The 17445-nt window shown below is 40.9% G+C and overlaps 1 protein-coding gene across 4 annotated transcripts in view; it reads left to right on the forward strand.

Moving 5' to 3' along the window:
- The window catches only part of RFWD3 (ring finger and WD repeat domain 3), a 40238-nt gene extending 22999 nt beyond the window's left edge, over window positions 1-17239 (forward strand). For 3 of the 4 annotated variants that reach the window (XM_025426828.2, XM_049109616.1, XM_025426827.3), the window contains 7 exons: window positions 3372-3486; window positions 4001-4229; window positions 7870-8020; window positions 9753-9929; window positions 11565-11779; window positions 12822-13033; window positions 14836-17239. In XM_025426828.2, the coding sequence (XP_025282613.1) occupies window positions 3372-3486; window positions 4001-4229; window positions 7870-8020; window positions 9753-9929; window positions 11565-11779; window positions 12822-13033; window positions 14836-14979 (1243 nt within the window). In that variant the 3' untranslated portion in view covers window positions 14980-17239. Of the gene's footprint in view, window positions 1-3371; window positions 3487-4000; window positions 4230-7869; window positions 8021-9752; window positions 9930-11564; window positions 11780-12821; window positions 13034-13955; window positions 14080-14835 lie in introns of all 4 variants that reach the window. The other variant, XR_003127763.3, reaches the window with a different exon arrangement.
- Window positions 17240-17445: the final 206 nt, after the last annotated feature.

Here is a 17445-nt window from a genome sequence, read left to right on the forward strand (position 1 = left end):
ATGACACAAATGGAAAGATATTCCATGCTCATGGATTAGAAGAACAAATATTGTTAAAATGTCTATACTACCTAAAGTAATCTACACAGTTAATGCAATCCCTATCAAAATATCAACAGCAGTTTTCACAGAACTAGAACAATCCTAAAATTTGTATGGAACCATAAAAGACCCTGAATAGCCAAAGCAATCTTGAAAAAGAAAAAACTGGGGCAGCCTGGGTGGTTCAGTGGTTTAGCACCCCAGGACGTGATCTTGGAGACCCAGGATCGAGTCCCACGTTGGGCTCCCTTCATGGAGCCTGCTTCTCCCTCTGCCTGTGTCTCTGCCTCTCTCTCTCTCTCTCTCTCTCTCTCTGTGTGTCTCTCGTGAATAAATAAATAAAATCCTAAAAAAAAAAACTGGAGGTATCACAATTCTAGACTGAGTTGTATTACAAAGCTGTAGTAGTCAAAACAGTATGGTACTGGTACAAAAATAGACACATAGATTAATGAAACAGAATAGAAAACCCAGAAATGAATCCACAATTACATGATTAATTTTTGACATAGCAGGAAAGAATATGCAGTGGGAAAAAAGTCTCTTCAACAAATGATATTGGGGAAAACTGGACAGCAACATGAAAAAGAATGAAAACTGGAAAGAATGAAAACTGGATGGACCGCTTTCTTACATCATACACAAGAATAAACTCAAAATGGATTGAGGACCTAAATGTGAGACCTGAAACCATAGAAATCCTAGGAGAGAGCACAGGCAGTAATTATTCTGACATCAGCTGTAGCAACATCTTTCTAGATAGGTCTCCTGAGGCAAGGGAAACAAAAGCAAAAATAAACTATTGGGACTACATCAAAATAAAGCTTCTGCACAGCAAAGGAAACAACCAACAAAACTAAAAAGCAACCTACTGAATGGGAGAACATATTCGTAAATGACATATCCAGTAAAAGGTAAGTATCCAAAATATATAAAGAACTTACATAACACGTTAAAAACAAATAATCAAATTTTAAAAATGGACATGAACAGACATTTTTCTAAAGAAGACATCCAGATGGCCAACAGACGCAAGAGAAGATGTTCAGTATCACTCATCATTGGGGAAATGGAAATCAAAACTATAATGAGATATCCTTCACAACAGAATGGCTAAAAATCAAAAACACTAGAAACAACAGTGTTGGTGAAGATGTGAAGCAAAAGGTACCCTCTTGCAGTGCTGGTGGGGATGCACACTGGAGCAGCCACCGTGGAAGACAGTATGAAGGCTCTTCAAAAAATTAAAAATAGGGATCCCTGGGTGGCTCAGCGGTTTAGTGCCTGCCTTTGGCCCAGGGCGTGATCTTGGAATTCCGGAATCAAGTCCCACATCAGGCTCCCTGCACGGAACCTGCTTCTCCCTCTGCCTGTGTCTCTGCCTCTCTCTCTGTCTCTCATGAATAAATAAATAAAATATTTTTTAAAAAATTATATTTGGGGTACATCTTCTAGCTAGGCTTTCTCTAGCTTATTCATTCTAACTTCTGTAGAGAGTTATAGTTCTCTTAATTTAGAATTTCCTTGTATGTGTTTTGTATTGGTGGACAGTTAAGTTGGTTTCCAGTTTTCGTTCATATAAGCCATGGTGCAGAGAGATGGGCAAGATTTACTTCTTTCTTTTCCAAATTATTACAACACCCCCCCCCCCCGAAAATTTCCAGTGTATTTATTGAAAAAAATCCACAGAAAGTGGACCAGCACAGTACAAACCCATGTCGTTCAGGGGTCACCTGTACTGATTGTTTGCTGGTTGTGTATATTGCAAATAGCAATATACATAGCATTATTTTACAATAGCCAAATTGGTCTGTGGCTTATCTCTGTTTATGTTATCTTTTGTTGAACATGAATCTTTAATTTTAATATAGTACTGTATCTCTTGTTTTGGGTTTTGTCTCCATTTCTGCAAGGTCATAAAGACATCTAAAGGTCTTTAGAATTTTTGTTTTTATGTAGGTTTTAACTTTTTTAAATCTAATTTTGTGGATAACCAGGTATTGTAGCATAATTATTAAGTGATACGTTCTTCCTGTGTAAGTTTTCATTGCTACCTCTATCATAGATTAAGTTTTTGTATATGAATGGACTACTTTTAGGTTCCGTGGTCTCTTTGTTAGCTCTCGCCCCAGTATTCTGAAGTTATAATTTATTGTAGCTTTAAAATACCTCCTCCCACCTTGTTCTGCAAATTGACTTTAATATTCTTGGCATTTTGCTCTTCCATATTAATTTTAAAAATAGTTTCCTAAGTTCCTTTTAATGCAATTTCAGTCAAGATTTCAAAGGGAACTTCAAAAGTTGATTGAAATTGATTGAAATTTTTAGAGTAACTTGAGAAGTTCTATCTTTGTGATTTCAAATCATTCTAGCCATGAGTATTATGTAATATCCTTCCACTAATTCTCTGTCTCCTTGTGCTTTTTACAAGTATACCTTGTTTCATAAAGGTCTTGCATGCTCTTTAACTTTATTCCTAGGTTGCTATTGTTAGAATTGCTCTTGTGAATGAACTTTTTCTTATTACATTTACTAATCAGTCATCTGGCATATGGGAAGTGCTATTTTTTTTTAGTAATCTTTATGCCCATCATGGGGTTCAAACCCAACAACCTTGAGATTGAGGGTCCTGTGTTCCTTCAACTGAGCCAGCCATGGCCCTTATCTAATTTTCTTGATCTTAATTCCAGTACCTTGCTAGTTTATGGCTTCTCTTGAACTTTCCAGTGTTCCCCCTTTGCAGTTTTCATCTTTTTCTGAGTGGAAATCTTTTTTTTTTTTTCCCTTTCATATTTTGAAAGTGTCTTTAGGTATATGCAAATTTATAATTTTTGTTCTTGATGAATGTATTTTTTCATTGTGCATTGTTCCTTTCAACTTCAGCTTCATTTTTGTAGTTTTATTTAATTTCAGTATCTGATGAACAGAGCTGGTAGCTTATTATTTTCTTTTAATCCAGTGGATAACCTTGGTCTTCTAATATGTCATTTTACTCTTATAATTTGGTACTAACTCAAGCAGTGGGCTTGGCTCTGTTCTCTCAATCAGCATTTTTGCATTTTTAGTCTCATTTCCTAGTAAAAGCCAAACTCCTGGCTATAACTGCCGATGTTCATGCTGAATCCCAGTGACTTGTGAGTTCAGCCCTGCGTGCTACTTTTTTGTAGTGTTTCTGGATGTGAGAGATTTTTCTTTTGTTACATTTTATTCACCATTGTGACTATTTACAGCATAACGTGTGTATCATAGCATGAACTTAATCTGATGTCTTGATGAGAAGTGTTCTGTAGCCCTCCTAATCTTCTCCTGTTGTTGGCTTCCTCTTCTAGTTCCTTACTAAAGGAGCAGATGCTAAGGAAGCAGGCGGAGTTAGAATCAGCACAGTGCCGGCTCCAGCTTCAAGTACTCACTGACGAATGCAGCAAGCTTCATAGTCGTGTCCAGGTGAGTCTGCCCTTTCTAATCCAGAGAACTTGGAGATAGGAATGGCAAAGGGATCTAAATACAACTTTGGTTCATCTCACATACAAGTAAGAATTTACCAAGTTTTTCAGGAAGTAAGCAAGACTAACTCTTGATTCTGTTTTTGATTAAGAGCATTTGTCTGAAGCGTATACACTTTAGGATCAATCCTGCAATTTGAACTTTTAAAAAATTAAACAGCCCACTGATAATTCGAATTTTAAGTCATTTTACCTCCCTGAATGTACCAATAGAATGAGGGCTTTAGACAAGATGCCTAGTAAAGACTTTCAGCCCTAGTATTTTATGATCTGTGCTCTCTTTAGTTCAGCTGCTTGTTAAAATACTGTGAAAACTGCAGCAGTGCTCTGGAATTCATGTCAACATTTTTTCCATGTAATAGATAAGAAATGTCCCCATGTTAAATGAAGGAATTATACATGAGGGGAATAGCAAATGGAAAGGCTTCACATTTACAAAATCTTTTTCGTTTTAGGACTTGCAGAAACTTATCGTGCAGCATCGGGAGCAGATTTCACAGCACCCCAGGGGCTCCCAAGCATGTTTCCCAAACTGCCTGCCCTCCAGCCAGAGCCAGCACAAGTACCATTTCCAGAAGACCTTCACAGTGTCTCAGACAGGAAACTGCCGAATCATGACATACTGTGACACTCTGAGCTGCCTGGTGATGTCACAGCCTTCCCCTGAGGCCTCCTTCCTGCCAGGTGAACAATCCAGAACCTCAGCTTTCATGTTCATTGATCTCCTTAATTGAGACTTCACTGATCTCCTTTTTTTTGTAGAATCCAGGACTCACTAGTGGGTGACCACTGGCCATGGCCCACCAAATCAGCTGTTCTAGTCTGTTAATGCAGATGTAGCACTCTTAAGGTGCTACAAAGATATCTTTAGTGTCCCTTGGTTTCATTCTGTAAATATATTAACTAAGAGCTCAGAAATGCTAATTAATAACTGTGATAAAGAGAAGATGAGGTACTTGGAAGCATGGGTTACTGATATCATCCGAGGAGAAGAACATCCCTATATGTCCTGTTAAAGTCACAGATTGATGGGGGCACTTGACTGGCTTAGTTGGTAGAGTATGAGACTTGAATTTGAGACCCATGTTGAGTTACAGGGTTTACTTAGAAAAAAAATTTTTTTGATAAAAAATAAATAAATAAAGTCAAAGATTGATTTTAGACTAGAAATTTTTAAGATTTTTTTTTTTTAAAGTAATGTCTGCACCCAACATGAAGCTCATACTTAGAACCCTGAGATCAAAAGTCACATGCTCTACTGATTGAGCCAGCCAAATGCCCCTAGACTGGAAATATTTTTAAAAACACTATCCAAAAAAAAAAAAAAAAACCACTATCCAGGGATCCCTGGGTGGCGCAGTGGTTTAGCGCCTGCCTTTGGCCCAGGGCACGATCCTGGAGACCCGGGATCAAATCCCACGTTGGGCTCCCGGTGCATGGAGCCTGCTTCTCCCTCAGCCTATGTCTCTGCCTCCTCTCTCTCTCTCTCTCTCTCTCTCTCTCTCTCTCTCTATCATTAAAAAAAAAAAAAAAATACTATCCAGAGGTGCGTGGGTGGCTTAGTTGGCACAGCATCCAACTCTTGATTTTGGCTCAGGTTGCAGTCTCGGTCCTGGGATTGAGCCCCACATTGGGCTCTGCGTTCAGTGGGGAGTCTGCTTGGGATTCTCTCTCCCTCTTGCTCACTTGTACTCTCGCTCGCTCACTCGCTCTCTGTCTCTCTAAAATAAATAAATCTTCAGAAAAGAAAAGCAAAAATTACTATCCCAAGGGCTAATTCAAGTTGAAACAAGATTTAATACTTATTTTCAGTAGTATTCAAATTGACAAATTCTAAATAAAAGAATTTGGCAATGCATTGATTAAGAATTGATAATAATACGGGGATCCCTGGGTGGCGCAGCGGTTTGGCGCCTGCCTTTGGCCCAGGGCGTGATCCTGGAGACCCGGGATCGAATCCCACGTCAGGCTCCCGGTGCATGGAGCCTGCTTCTCCCTCTGCCTGTGTTTCCGCCTCTCTCTCTCTCTGTGTGACTATCATAAATTAAAAAAAAAAAAAAAAACAACAACAAAAAAACAAAAAAAGAATTGATAATAATACGGTAAATACTAATTTTTTTCATGTTTGTGCTTTTTAAAAAGCTTAACTTTAGATTGTCTTAATGTTGAAAACCAAATCTCATATGCCCAGTTAAATCATTCTAATTTTTGTAAATGTTTCTTTCCACGATCTTTAGCGTGTGATTTCTCCCAGCTGCAGGTCCTTTGGCTTCAGCCTGATTTCCTTCTTACCCACTTACAAATTCCATTCAAATGCTTCAAAACTGTGTCCTGGGGATCCCTGGGTGGCTCAGCGGTTTAGCGCCTGCCTTTGGCCCAGGGCGTGATCCTGGAGTCCCAGGATCGGGTCCCGCGTCGGGCTCCTGGCATGGAGCCTGCTTCTCACTCCTCCTGTGTCTCTGCCTCTCTCTCTATGTCTATCATAAATAAATAAATAAATGAATGAATGAATGAATAAGTAAATAAATAAGTAAATAAATAAATCTATCTATCTATCTATCTATCTTAAAAACAAAACCTGTGTCCCCCTAAACTTAGGTATATACAGGATTAAAAGTAGATTCCTAAAAAAAAAAAAAAAAAAAAAAAAAAGTAGATTCCTAGACTATTGTGTATTTTTCTGTTTACTGATAGCTGGGAGTTGAGAGAAGCTCTGGTTAAGGGGAACATAAAAGAATTGTTTCGCTGAGTGAAGTAAGTCAGTCGGAGAGGGACAAACATTATATGTTCTCATTCATGTGGGGAATATAAATAATAGTAAAAGGGAATATAAGGGAAGGGAGAAGAAATGTGTGGAAAATATCAGAAAGGGAGACATAACGTAAAGACTGCTAACTCTGGGAAACGAACTAGGGGTGGCAAAAGGGGAGGGCAGGGGGTGGGAGTGATTGGGTGACGGGCACTGGGGGTTATTCTGTATGTTGGTAAATTGAACACCAATTAAAAAAAAAAAACAGGCAATTTTCCAAACCAAAAAAAAAATTGTTTATAATGTTTCTATTCCCATCCACATCTTTAATAAAAGATTTATCAAATAAAACCTTTCGTATAAACTGGGAAAATACTTACTTTTTAAATTGTTCTCCCAATTGAGTATGATCTGTTCCTTTTTCCGTAATACATCTATTCCACACAGCATAGCTAGCTCTTGAAAGCCTTTTGGTACTAATATATCTTTGTTTCCTTTGATAATTAACTAGGTCAGTATTCGTGTTCCTTGTTGATTGAAGGCCTGTAGTTTCCCTGTTTGTCTCTCTAGCTCTCCTAATTAATTCTGTTTCAAGAGAAAACACAATAAACTTTTCTCACTTTGTTCCCCAGATAGGCTGAAATGTGACTCAAGGCTATCCTGAATTCTAGGATTTGACAAATTCTGTTTGTGGATAACTTGAATAATAATAGATACTTAGTAAAAATAAATACATTATCAGAGCCTAGGAAGAGAAGAGAGTAACAAATAAATTAAAAAGGACAAGTTTGGGGGGGAATTTTTTTCCCCTTTGGAATGCTGCAAATTGATTAGAATACTTGAAGTGTCATCTGTTTTTATTCCATTCAGATAAATGCCATTTCTTGACCACCTGACATAGAAATCACATATCTCTATTCCTTATTGTTCACTCTCTCTGTATCTTCACTGGCTGTGGATCTCTATATTAATAGCTTTATTGAAATAGGACTGACATGGAATAATTTGCACATATTGAAAGTATATAGTTGGATGAATTTTGATATATGTATATACCTCTGAAACCATCTCCACAATCAAGATAACATACCTCATGCCCTTTATAATCCATCTCCCCCATCTGCCCTTACCCCCTCTCCTCATCCCTAGGCAGCCACTGATCTATTTTCTGTCACTATACATTAATTTGCATTTTTTAGAATTTTACATAAACACAATCATACATAATCATAATCATTTTTTGTCTGGCTTCTTTCAGTATAAAGTTTTGGAGATTTGTCCATATTATTGTGTATATCAATAGTTCATTTCCTTGTATTGCTGGGTAGTTATTCCATTGTATGTTATATACATGTACGTATAGTGGTTTACCCATTCACCTGTTGTCAGATATCTGGAGTGAAATATACTTCTTAAAATAATTATGACCTTGGGGAATTTTTATTTTCTTCGTTTAACCAGCTGTTTTCCAGGAATTTAGATGCCAGGAAAGCTGAACAGAGAGCTACTTGAAAAGGTAGTTTACTTTGCCTTAAATTGACTTTCAGTGATTTCATGCTCTCTCGTCATTGGCAGGCTTTGGCGTTAAGATGTTGAGTACTGCCAACATGAAAAGCAGTCAGTACATTCCCATGCATGGCAAACAGATCCGAGGACTGGCTTTCAGTAGTCGGTCCAAAGGCTTACTACTCTCGGCTTCCCTAGACAGCACTGTGAAGCTAACCAGGTGAGTGCCTCAGGGAGGAAGATGGGGCCTGGGCTTTTAGTGTTGAACTGCATAGAAATATGGCAGTGTTTCCGTGTTAAGATGGCCTTAACTCTTTTTTTTTTTTTTGGTCTGAGGCGTTGTCTTCTGAGATCCAGAGTCATTGAATTTTTTTTTTTAAGATTTTATTTATTTATTCATGAGAGACACAGGCAGAGGGAGAAGCAGGCCCCATGCAGGGAGCCCGATGTGGGACTTGATCCCGGGTCTCCAGGATCAGACCCTGGGCTGAGGGTGGCACTAAACCGCTAGGCCACCCGGGTTGCCCAGGGTCATTGAATTTAAAATGTATTGCTTTTCAAAGTAGATACAATAGGCTACAAAACAGTATATGCAATGCCCTGTTTCTTTAAAAATGATCTGTATCACAACATACATCTTAAGCCAGGCAGATGAGAGAAACACCCTAGAGATGGTTGAATGACAATATGGAGGGAGCCTTGGTACTGGGCACCACGAGGTTACCTACCAGCTTGGAACTGCTTATTCCTGGTCTGTTACTGGGATCCTCCTGCTAAACAAAAATACTCTCCAGGAGCTTACTGTCTTGAGGTGTCGTGATTTCTCTCTCATCAGTAACCCTCAGTTACTGTATTTTATCCTTCATGTGCCCTGCAACTGCTATGACCCAGATCTGAATGTGCTGAGTGCCTTCATCTTTTAGAAAGTAGTTCTGATCAGACATCTGATGGTTGGCTTCCTGTTCTGCAGTTAAATCTGAGGCACATCATGATATCACTATCAGGCCTGATAAGCCTTCTGACTTTTTAAGAATGCTTCAGCTTGGGACACCTTGGTGTCTCGGCGGTTGAGCTCCTGCCTTCAGCCCAGGGCGTGATCCTGGAGTCCCAGGATCGAGTTCCACATCGGGCTCCCTGCATGGAGCCTGTTTCTCTCTCTCTGCCTATGTCTCTGCCTCTCTGTGTGTGGGTGTCTCATGAATAAATAAATAAAATCTTTTTTTAAAAAATGCTTCAGCTTAGCCCCAAAACTCAATATAACATTGTTTTATATTTATGTATGTGTTGTGTTTTTTCCTAGTGGTGTTAAAAAATAGGTGAAAAAAGTGCAGGTTAAACACCAAAGTGACATTAATGACTACCTCTGGGTAGTTATGGGTAGTTAGTTTTGTTTTTCTTGTAGGTAAATTCTAATTTTTTAGCGTTGAATATTTTACCATTGAATACCTGTATTATAGATAATTATGGAGAATTGAGGTAGAGTGGGGAATGTGCTGTTTAAATACCTTTTTAACTTATTTTATTTTCCTTACATTTCAAGAGGAAAACTTACATCCCCCAAAACAAATAATTTGTAATTAAAAGGGGTTACTAGGCAATCCCTAGAGAAACTTAGAAATCCCAAAATAGTTTGGATGTGTGGGTATGTTCTTAAGATTATCATTGGGGGCATCAGGGTGGCTCAGTCAGTTGAGTGTCTACCTTTTGCTCAGGTCATGATCCCAGGGTTCTGGGATTGAGCCTCACATTCAGCTTGCTGCTCAGCAGGAAGTCTGCCTCTCCCTCTCCCTCTGACCTCCACTCCCCCCCCCCCTTTGTGCTCGCTCTCTCACTCTCTCAAATAAATATCATCTGTTTTTTTAAAAAGATTATCAGTGAAATGATAATTTTTATATCTTTTTATATATTTGATTTTCTTAATGCGTAATTGTAAAACTCCTATATCTCCACAGCCTAGAGACAAATACAGTGGTCCAGACATATAATGCAGGACGTCCTGTCTGGAGCTGCTGCTGGTGTCTTGATGAAAGTAATCATATCTATGCCGGTCTGGTCAATGGTTCGATTCTGCTGTATGACCTTCGAAACACGAGCTCTCATATCCAGGAGTTAGCACCCCAGAAAGCCAGGTAGGGAGCCACTTACTTTTCCCTGTAGGTAGCAGCTTTCTGTTGGATATGAATCCTCTCTTTTGAGAATGTTTACATTTGGTCAGAATTTCTCACAGAGGGCAGTTCTCTGAGTCCAGTGATGTCTTCTCATTTTGGACTCCCTAAGATCCTTTGTATGTGTTCATGATATTTCTACATGGTAGAAAGTCCTAGTACCAAGTACAGCCAGGTTCATACAGTCACTCATCACCCAACATGGCAAAATGAAGTCAGATCTGTGTTCAAAACCCAGTTCTACTGCATAGGAGCTGTGTGACCTTTGTCACGTTTCTTGGCTTGTTAGAGCTATTGCAGAGGAAGAGATCAGTAAAAGGCCTATAAAAAAAAATGATTTAAAACTTCCCTAACCTCCAGCTAAACAAACTTGGTCTAAAGATACCATGTTACTATGATTTATCATTTATAATCCAGTTACAGAATTGGGAGATTTTTAGAGTCAGCCCAAATTCTGAGGATGGGTGGCCACCTGCACCACTATGACTCTTCAGAATGTGTTGAGTACCATTTGGGTGTAATATTCTCTTAAAGGCATAAATTTCTCAAAAGGAGAAGTGGTGGAGTCTGACTTAGGCCAAAATGAGAAGTATCTTAAAAGAGAATTTCTATTTCCAATGTGAATATATTTTGAAAGGGGGGCAGGGGATCTAAACAGAAAGATACCACTATAGTAACGATACAGTAATTGGTTACTAAACCTAGGCTCAGCACTTTGGAGTCTTTTCATTTGGGTGGGGTAGACTCATGCTTCAGTTATGCGGGCCTGAAGACAACTGATGTAAACTTTTACAGATGTCAACTCCTAACAAACACGCTAACTGCCATTGATGTAGAGGGATCCAGACGGAGTAGGCAAGAACATGGAGCAAATAGCAAGGAAAGGGTATTTGTATGTAATGTTCATTTCTGCTTTAGTTTGCTTCATTGTGATAGGGCAATGAAAGAAAGCAGACCAAGTGACCCCTTTGGCAACTTCAGCAGAAGCAAAGTTCATAGGAATATAGTGGCAGGCTAATAACTTCTGAGAGAATTCTTGGCATACAGTTCTGGTCATATGCTTGCAGAAAGAGATTTAGAATATGTCTAAAGAAACAATCTTGTTTCTGAATTAAAATGTGGTTGCTTCAGGGACACCTGGCTGGCTCAGTTGGAAGAGCACATGACTTGATCTTCGAGGTCTTGAGTTGGAGCTCCATGTTGGGTGTGCAGATTACTTAAAAAGAAAAATGCAATTGCCTCAGGCTATATTTTAATTGAAGGATCTGTCAGCTACAGCTCTTTATTAGATGTGTGAGCTGCATTTCCTTTTTTTTTTTTTTTTTTTTTCCTGCGTTTCCTTTCTGACTTTACTTATGTCTGTGGCCAACCCCTTTACCAGAAGCTTCACACCAGTCAAGCTTCTTGGATTTATGATCTTGTACTGTTAGAGTAGGTTGGTAGTTTTGATCCAATGTCAAAGGATAGTGACCCACAGAAGGTCTTTATTTAACCTCTTCTGTAGAGGTAGGACTGCTCGGGGGCTCCTGACACGGGTCTGGAGTCTGGAATTGTACAAGTACTGGAATGTGAAACATAGTTTTCTTTCTTTCCCTCCAGATGCCCGCTGGTGTCCCTATCCTACATACCCAGAGCTGCCTCATCTGCATTTCCATATGGTGGGGTGTTGGCTGGAACTTTGGAGAACGCTTCCTTCTGGGAGCTAAAAATGGGCTTTTCTCATTGGCCTCATACGCTGCCCATGGAGCCAGGGGGCTATGTAGACTTTCAGACAGAGAGCAGCACACGGCACTGTCTTGTGACCTACAGGCCCGGTGAGTGTTAGGATGTCCTGGTCGGACTTTCTGTGGTTTGTCTGGGAGCACATTGGTTCAAGGGAGAGAGAGAGAGTTTGCCCTGCCCTTCAGATAGCACCAAGAAACCCCTCACAGACTAACAGCTCTTGCTACTGCATTCAGGATGGTGGCCCACCTACGGGATAACTGGGTAGCTCAACGGTTGAGCGTCTGCCTTCGGCTCAGGTCATGATCCCTGGGGTCTGGGATCGAGTCCCACGTCGGGCTCCCTGCATGGGGCCTGCTTCTCCCTCTGCCTCTGTGTCTCTCATGAATAAATAAATAAAATCTTTAAAAAAAAAAAAAAAAAGATGGTGGCCCCACCTTCCTCCCTAGAGCCTTCCTCTGCTCCTCACTTGTGTGAGGAATCCACCAGGTACTCTGTGGAGTGAGCTGGCCGCTTTAGGAGCCCCTGTAATTTAGAACAGTCATGAATTCAAGCCAGTGAGTCACCCTCAATGCAATTTTGTCTTCTGTTGCCCTTAAGGAAGATAAAAACCTGAGCCAGGGGTTTGGCAGGATATAGTGATTTCACTAAAAAGGATAGCTTAGGGGCAGCCCAGGTGGCTTAGCAATTTAGCGCCGCTAGCCTGCCTTCAGCCCAGGGCGTGATCCTGGAATCCCGGGATCGAGTCCCAAGTCGGGCTCCTTGCATGGAGCCTGCTTCTCCCTCTGCCTGTCTCTCTGCCTCTCTCCCTCTCTCTCTCTCTCTCTCTCTCTCCCATGAATAAATAAATAAAATCTTTTTTAAAAAAAAAAAAAAGGAAGGCTTAGGCTCAGAACTATTTCCCCCATAGGCAAAAATCTATTGGAAATAACTTGCTTTATCTTAGCCAGGGGTTCTGAATTTCATTTGTGCTGTATTATTTTGTTCTTGTTATTATGGTTGCTTTGTAGCTCTTCTTGTTGGTTTAATAAATTGTGGCTCTTCCACTCAGTCTGTAAGCATCTGCGGTTCAGGTACTTCGTGAATTTCTTTGGATCATCCCCATGGAGCAACATTGATTTCTCTGTCTCGTAGATAAAAATCACAGCACTTTACGAAGTGTGCTGATGGAGATGTCCTACAAGCTGGATGATGCTGGAGAGCCAGTCTGTATCTGCCATCCTGTACAAACGTTCCTTGGGGGACCCACTTGCAAACTACTGACCAAAAGTGCCATTTTCCAAAACCCAGAGAATGATGGCAGCATCCTGGTGTGTACTGGGGACGAAGCATCAAATTCTGCCTTGGTGAGCCTATTATCTTTTTATATAGAAATGTGCAGAGCGGGATCCCTGGGTGGCGCAGCGGTTTGGCGCCTGCCTTTGGCCCAGGGCGCGGTCCTGGAGACCCGGGATCGAATCCCACATCGGGCTCCCGGTGCATGGAGCCTGCTTCTCCCTCTGCCTATTTCTCTGCCTCTCTCTCTCTCTGTGTGACAATCAAAAATAAATAAAAATTAAAAAAAAAATTAAAAAAAAAAGAAATGTACGGAGCAGAAAGCCAAAGTTCTCCTTAATTGCACATTTCTGTGTGTGTGTGTGTCTGTAGGATTGCTTATTTTTATCCAAGTCACACTTTACATACTGCTCTGTAATTTGCTCTTCTTCCATTTAACTTTCTAGCATAGATATCTTTTCATTTTAGTATCTATCGATCCACCTCATTCTTTTTTACATGAGCTATAGTGTTCTATGGGCTGCCTTATGAATCTTTTTTTTTTTTTTTTAAGATTTTATTTACTTATTCATGAGAGGCACAGATTGAGAGAGAGGCAGAGACATAGGCAGAGGGAGAAGAAGGCTCCCTGCGGGGAATCTGATGAAGGACTCGATCCTGAGACCCCGGAATCATGACCTAAGCCGAAGGTAGACGCTAAACCACTGAGCCACCCAGGCATCCCCCAACTTATGAATCTTTAAAAAATAAAAATAATAAGGAACTACTGAAACACCTATAAAATAATGGATTCAGGGAGGCCTGGATGGCTCAATTGGTTAAGCATCTGCCTTCGGCCTGGGTCATAATCCCGGTGTCCTGGGATCAAGCCCCGAGTCCAACTTCCTGCTTAGCAGGGAGCCTTCTCTCTCCCTCTTCGGCTCCCCCTTCTTGTGCTCTCACTTTCTCAAATAAATCAAATCTTTTTAATAAATAAATTAATTAATTAATTAGTTGATTCAGGTACCAGTTTCATCAGTTCAGGGTGAAACCAACAGATGAATGATTGATGGGGAATTGTACAGTGGAAGAGTCAGTCTGTCGTGACCTGAACACATTGATCAACATTAACCTCACTGTAAGTGGGTTAACAAATAATTTGCCTCTTAATATAAGACAGTAAGAAGCTCATGGCGCCTTCTATAAAATGCCCTTGAACCTAAATCTAATGAAGCTTTGGAGCATTGCTGACTGATAAAGTTACACTAGCCACATAAACACTTGAAATGTGATTAGTGTGAATGAAGAACTTAATTTTTAAATTTTAATTTAAATGGCTTTATATGGCTAGTGGTCACCATATTGGATAACACCACTATAGAATAAGGGTAAAATGACATGAAGTAAGCAAAATAGATATAGATATAGATATAGATATAGATATAGATATAGATATAGATATAGATATATATCCCTTCCATCAAGAGTTGCAGGCATCTTGATGGAAGGGCTGAATGCTAGGCTTGGTTCCTAGATCCTCTCATGAGTAGACTCTTTGCTAATTACAGTGGCAAAGGCCACACCTAAACTATGCTGCATATCCTGGCTTTGTGAAGGTTAGGGACGGTCTGGTTTACTACCCAGGCAGTGCTCTCTGCAGCTCTTTGAAAGTTGTCTGATGGGATTAAGGGGGGCACTTGGGATGAGCACCAGTGATGTATGGAACTGTTGAATCATTGTATCGTATACCAGACACTAATATTACACTGTATGTTAACTAACTAGAATTTAAATAAAAACCTTTAAAAAACCCACAAAGTTGTTTGATGATAAAGCAAGCAAGTCCCCCAGGCTGAATTGAATGACTCCTGACCCTTATCTCTGTCTTTTTTAGCTGTGGGATGCTGGCAGTGGCTCGTTGCTGCAGGAACTGCAGGCTGGCCAGCCTGTCTTGGACATCTGCCCATTTGAGGTGAACCACAGTAGCTACTTGGCTACCTTAACAGAGAAGGTGGTCCACATCTATAGGTGGGAGTGACCGTGTCTGGAACTTAGCAGGCATGCTGCCGGTTTATATCAGATGTTTGCTAGCAGCTAGAAGCCCTGACCAAGATCTCTGCTTATTACCTGTGGTCTAGAACTTCTGGGATCATGATTCCTTTGGGTTGATGTAACTCTAAGACTCCAGGTCACTGAAACACTACAGATTGTATAATTGCAGTGTCCATCGAAAAAGTGACGGGTACTCCCATCTACATTATTCATGTCTCGGGTTAAAATCCTTCGTGAATCTGTTGGGAAGCTCTATTTCTGATCAGATGTTCTGCTGGACCTCATTTAGGATATGAGTGTACACCAAGCATTTTCTGAAGGATGTGACACCCGCCTAAGTGGTCTTGTCACTTGAGCTCTATGACTTGGGAATGAATGCTTATATCCCAGAAGGGACTAACCATCTTCATGTTGCTTGGATGCACTATGGATGCAGAAGAGTCTTCAGTTGAACACAAGAGGGCACTCTACAACCTGGTGAAGAATTTGCTCTATTTCTGACCTTGTGTGTTGACAACCTTTTAGTAACTTGGTCTCATCTCTGCAGAAGTGTGTGGTAGAACACATCTGGTCTGCTTTGTGGCAGCAACAGATCTACTCCAGATGTGCAGTGCCAGGATATTGGCCAGGCCGGAGATGGAGGCAGCTGATAATCTTACAGACCCTTTCCTAATGCTGAGTGCATTAAGTTCATCACATTGTAGGAGCCAAGGAAAGGGACCAGTTGTTTGAGCAGTAGAGAAGCCTCATTTTTTCTATGTAGCGTGGCACTTCGTGATTGGTTTTATATAAGCGAATGCCCTGAAAAACCACTCCTTTTCCCTCACACTAGGAAAAGATGAGTGATATGTCAAAGCTCTTACTCGAGTCTCCTAGTAAAAGAGATCAAGAGCAAAGGGCTAACCAAGAGAAGCTTACAAAAAGAGAAGCTGCTTAGACCACCCCTGAAAACAGGAGAAGGGCATGTCTCTTCCCTTTTGAAAGAGTTCCTGAGTAGAGCCAACCTCTAAAAGTAAGAGGTCTATTCTTGAGCGTCTTTAGAGTTCCCAGGTAGAGCCTTCCTCATGTGAAACGGATGTTTGGCTTTAGCTTTCTCTGATATGCCTCCCTTCCTAACCTTTTTTAAGAAGTGTTGTTAGAAAAATAGTTATGCTCAGGAAGATAATAGAGGTTGGAAGCTGGTGTGGATTGCAAGGAGAAGCCCGCCAGCTCTTATTCCAACCGTGGACTGTCCACCATCGCGAGCTGCACTTCTCTCCAGTAGAGGGCTCACTTATGTCTTTCGCTTTGCCTACCTCTACTCTGCTAAGCCACAGTCCACAACAGAACAGGCCTCAGGTATGGGGGTCAGTGCCCTGTTCTTAGAAACAGTATGGCCCACAGTGTGACTTTCTTAAATAATTGTTCTGGAAATGTTATTTTTTTAATTTTAAAACAGTTCCGGCCTGGCACCTCCTGAGCTATTGCCAGCATTTCTCACCAGCCAAGGGGTTATTGCAGTAGATTTCCCCAGAGTTCCAAGTTATAGTCGTGCCTTTTAAAGAATGTCCTCCTATTTTAATACATCTTTCCAAAAGCCAGTTTCCAGAGCCTGGGAAAGAACTTCCTTTTCTCAGAAGAGATAACTCCTTTCAATATGTTGATTCAGCATGACTACCGGGGCCTAGAGCATCAGTGGCAGAGAGGGATTTGGATTAAAGAGCAGAACTCCTCTGGTTTCAGAAGATTGTTAGAGACGATGCAGTTGGCTGGGACAAAACCTGGAGCGGGTTTAGGATGAGACTCGGGCTGAAAGTACACTCAGCTGATGCTGATCGGCTCCCCTGAGCATAGGAACCAAGGGACTTGTTACCACAGAAGTTGGGTGAATCTCAGGTCTTGCCAGTTCTTGCATTCCTCCAGTAAATGTGAGTGCTTAAGAAACAAATTGATGTAGCTTTTAACTGATTTCTTCAAAGGAAAAGACTTTGCCCCCAGCCACCCTAGCCCTGCTCCCTTCAGCCTGCAGGGGAGGACGTCTGGAGACCCCAGCCCTGGGCTCTCATGCAGCGCCAGGCTCTGCCCCAACATGTTGCCTCACCCCTGTCTCTAAGGTGGTTTTCCCATTTGAGAGTTTGGAGCTAAGGAGACTTAAAATACCTTGTACCTGCTTTGACAAACAAGGCCGTGGGATCTCTGTTCATGTTCTGTGTTTTAATGTTTGTGTACATGTTAATATGAAAATAAAGCATTTGCCGTGTGTATGAGCTCCTGGTGTCTTGTCTGACTGCCAGAGGTGGGAACATGTCTGCCTCTTGGGAAAGTGGTACAATCTCAGCCTGGGAGACTCCTTCATTTCATGCAGTACTGGGTCTGAATTACACAGGATGGTCTCTGGACCTGAAGTAAACATCTTATTTAAATTGATGAGATGATTTAACTGGCAGTTCTCTTCTGTTGCTAATGCGAAACT

Source organism: Canis lupus, chromosome 5 (genome assembly GCF_003254725.2).
Source record: "Canis lupus dingo isolate Sandy chromosome 5, ASM325472v2, whole genome shotgun sequence".
Lineage (NCBI taxonomy): Eukaryota > Metazoa > Chordata > Mammalia > Carnivora > Canidae > Canis > Canis lupus.